A 2537-nucleotide genomic window follows, 5' to 3' on the forward strand; every position below is an offset into this window, starting at 1 on the left:
CGAGAGGCACCTTGAAATAAGTGAACGACAGCTAGCTGTCTCTAGGAGGATTTTGGCGATGAAGGAGGAGAAGCACCAAGCTATAATAGCTGTAAAAGAACTTGATTTGAAAATAAAGAGTATTGAATTAAACCAATTGAAGGTCAATGAAAAAGAAAAAAAATAGTGTCCCTCCTTCTGAATTAAAATCCTCTTTGTAAATATGTATATATTCCAAATTTTTATTCAAGTTTTATGTAAATATGTATATATGTTATTGAAGTTTTTGTAAATATGTATATATTCTAGGTTGTACTTAAGTTTTATGTATATATATATTTGAAGTTTTATTTAAGTTTTTGTAAGTATGTATATATTTAAGTTTTATTTAAGGTTTTTGTAAATATGTATATATGCATTTGAATATTTATTTCAGTTCTTTTTAAATAACTATACCTGAAGTTTTGTTCAAGTTTAAATTAACTAAATTTTACGTTTTTAAATGGAGTAAAAAAAACCATTAAATGAAATTGATTTTGAATAAGTATCCATTAATGTTTCGAGTTATTTTATTTTATTTAGGTCGGTTAGCATTATACTTCAAAAGCATAATAGTAATATACAATATGAAAACAAGATGGTTATGTCGAGTTCATCAACGAGATTTTAATTTGATCTCTGATTGTTTGGCCGATTCTAGTATACTGGCCTTCTCCAGACACTATGTCAGATGCGGTTTGACTCTCTGAATTTGTTGCTGTAAAGCTCACATTAAATTGTATACAAATGTTGTGAAGCGCTGCACAGACATTCGCAAACCTAGCCACTTTTACAGGATCATATCTTCCTCTTTTGTTGTATTCTAGGATTCTCCACCCACCTTTCAGTACACCATTAGTTCGTTCAATGATGCACCGTGCCTTGGAATGAATTTCATTGAACCTTGCTTCACCTGATCCGTCTGATGGATATCTGTACGGTGTTATGCACCACGGCTCAAGTGGATATCCAGAGACCCCTATTAAAAACAAACAACACGTAATTTAGCACAATCTAAATCAATTGTAATTATATATGTATAACACATACCTAGCAAGCCATTGCCACTCCTATTGTGCAAAAAACGATGTTCCATAACCATTCGTTCGTTTGAATGCTTTCATATGAACGAGTCGTGGGCTGCACCCCCATATTGGCAGTTTATTGCACTACGAAAATTAGTGTGGTCGCAAATCTAACAGAAACAACCTTAAAGTAACATTCCATCTCTTTATTAAAAAACTCACCAACATCGCATTTATGCTATGAAAGCCCTTCCTGTTGAAATACATGTGCTCGTTGACCGTGGGCTTTTGTAGTCCAATGTGGGTGCCATCAATGCATCCAACCACTATTATTAAAAAACGAACATTAAATAAATTTTTCACAGCTAAAACATGGATTGAACTTACCTCCTGGAATTTGATAGTTCTCAACAAACCACTCTTTGCACCTTCTCGAATCATCTGGCTCCAATTTAATATGTTTAGGACCCAATTTGGCTTCAATTTCTTCCAAAACATTGCCCGTTTATTTCGAGACAGTGCTCTGGCACATTCCTATCAAATAGTCATTGCCTATTGCATGCTGATAGCTACCATTTGCGAGTAGGCTGAGACACACAGCCAGTTGGAGCACCGCCGGAACAGCTTTTGTGTCTTGGCAATTTATATTTATGTTATTTAAAACATAATTAAATGCTTCTTTGCTTAAGCGAAACCTTTTGATAAACCTGAGGAACTGATAAAGCGAAGGATATTTATTACCTATTTTTCGTCATATATAAAGTACTTACGCATTGTTTGATAATGCTAGCGGATTGCTTTTGTCTCGAAGTTGTTTTCGCACAACTCTTTCATTATTTTCTTCATCGCTGGAACTTAAATAAAAGAAAATACTCGGATCCATTTAAACTTTTTATATTTTCGTTACTTTCTGCGGTTTATTTTGACACTTCAAATTCTATTGTGACTTAAAAAAACGAAGAAGATGAGAAAAGTAGTCGATAAACAAAATTACAATTACGATACGTCTTCTTTCGACTGTTATGATCCCAACTCGTTCATTCGATTATCGACTCACGTAATTTGTGTTCGAACGATTGTCGTTTCGTTAACGACTGTCACGATTCGACCCCAGGTCAGCAATATTTCCTTTGCGTATAGTTGTATTGACCACACGTAACATTTGGTGAATCTTGAGGCGAATATTAAAATTATGACGGCATAGTGTTTTCTTATAATTGGAAAAGGATGTCCTTGCCATTTTAATTCTTGTACTTATTTCTTCCGTGCAGTTCCAGTTCCGGTTAATCCAGCTTTCAAGATACTTAAATTTATGCACCGTTTCTACCGCTTTTTCTCGAATCATCAGTATTAAGTTGTTATATGTGTTTCGTCTACTGACAACCAAACATTTCGTTTTATTAAAATTAATCCTAAGGCCGTATTTGTTGCTACACTCATATAGCTTACTTACTAAGGTTTGAAGATCGTTTATATTACAATATCAGCAAACAA

The 2537-nt window shown here is 33.9% G+C and overlaps 1 protein-coding gene across 1 annotated transcript; it reads right to left on the bottom strand.

Annotated features, from left to right (window-relative positions):
• Positions 1 to 573: 573 nt before the first annotated feature.
• LOC128869664 (uncharacterized) lies at positions 574 to 1260 on the bottom strand. The gene is made up of 2 exons (XM_054112247.1): positions 1069 to 1260; positions 574 to 997 (listed from the first exon to the last, which is right to left on the bottom strand). The coding sequence occupies exons 1-2, from the start codon at positions 1118 to 1120 to the stop codon at positions 621 to 623; spliced, it is 429 nt and encodes a 142-aa protein (XP_053968222.1). The 5' UTR covers positions 1121 to 1260; the 3' UTR covers positions 574 to 620.
• Between the last annotated feature and the right edge of the window lie 1277 nt (positions 1261 to 2537).

Source organism: Anastrepha ludens, chromosome X (assembly GCF_028408465.1).
Source record: "Anastrepha ludens isolate Willacy chromosome X, idAnaLude1.1, whole genome shotgun sequence".
Taxonomy (NCBI): Eukaryota; Metazoa; Arthropoda; class Insecta; order Diptera; family Tephritidae; genus Anastrepha; species Anastrepha ludens.

Excerpts from the sequence above, each read along its gene's own strand:
- LOC128869664 (XM_054112247.1), bottom strand. The coding sequence starts at position 1,120 with ATGGTTATGGAACATCGTTTTTTGCACAATAGGAGTGGCAATGGCTTG. Across the intron at positions 998-1,068 it reads GAGTGGCAATGGCTTGCTAG|GGGTCTCTGGATATCCACTT; the intron begins GTATGTGTTATA and ends TGTTTTTAATAG.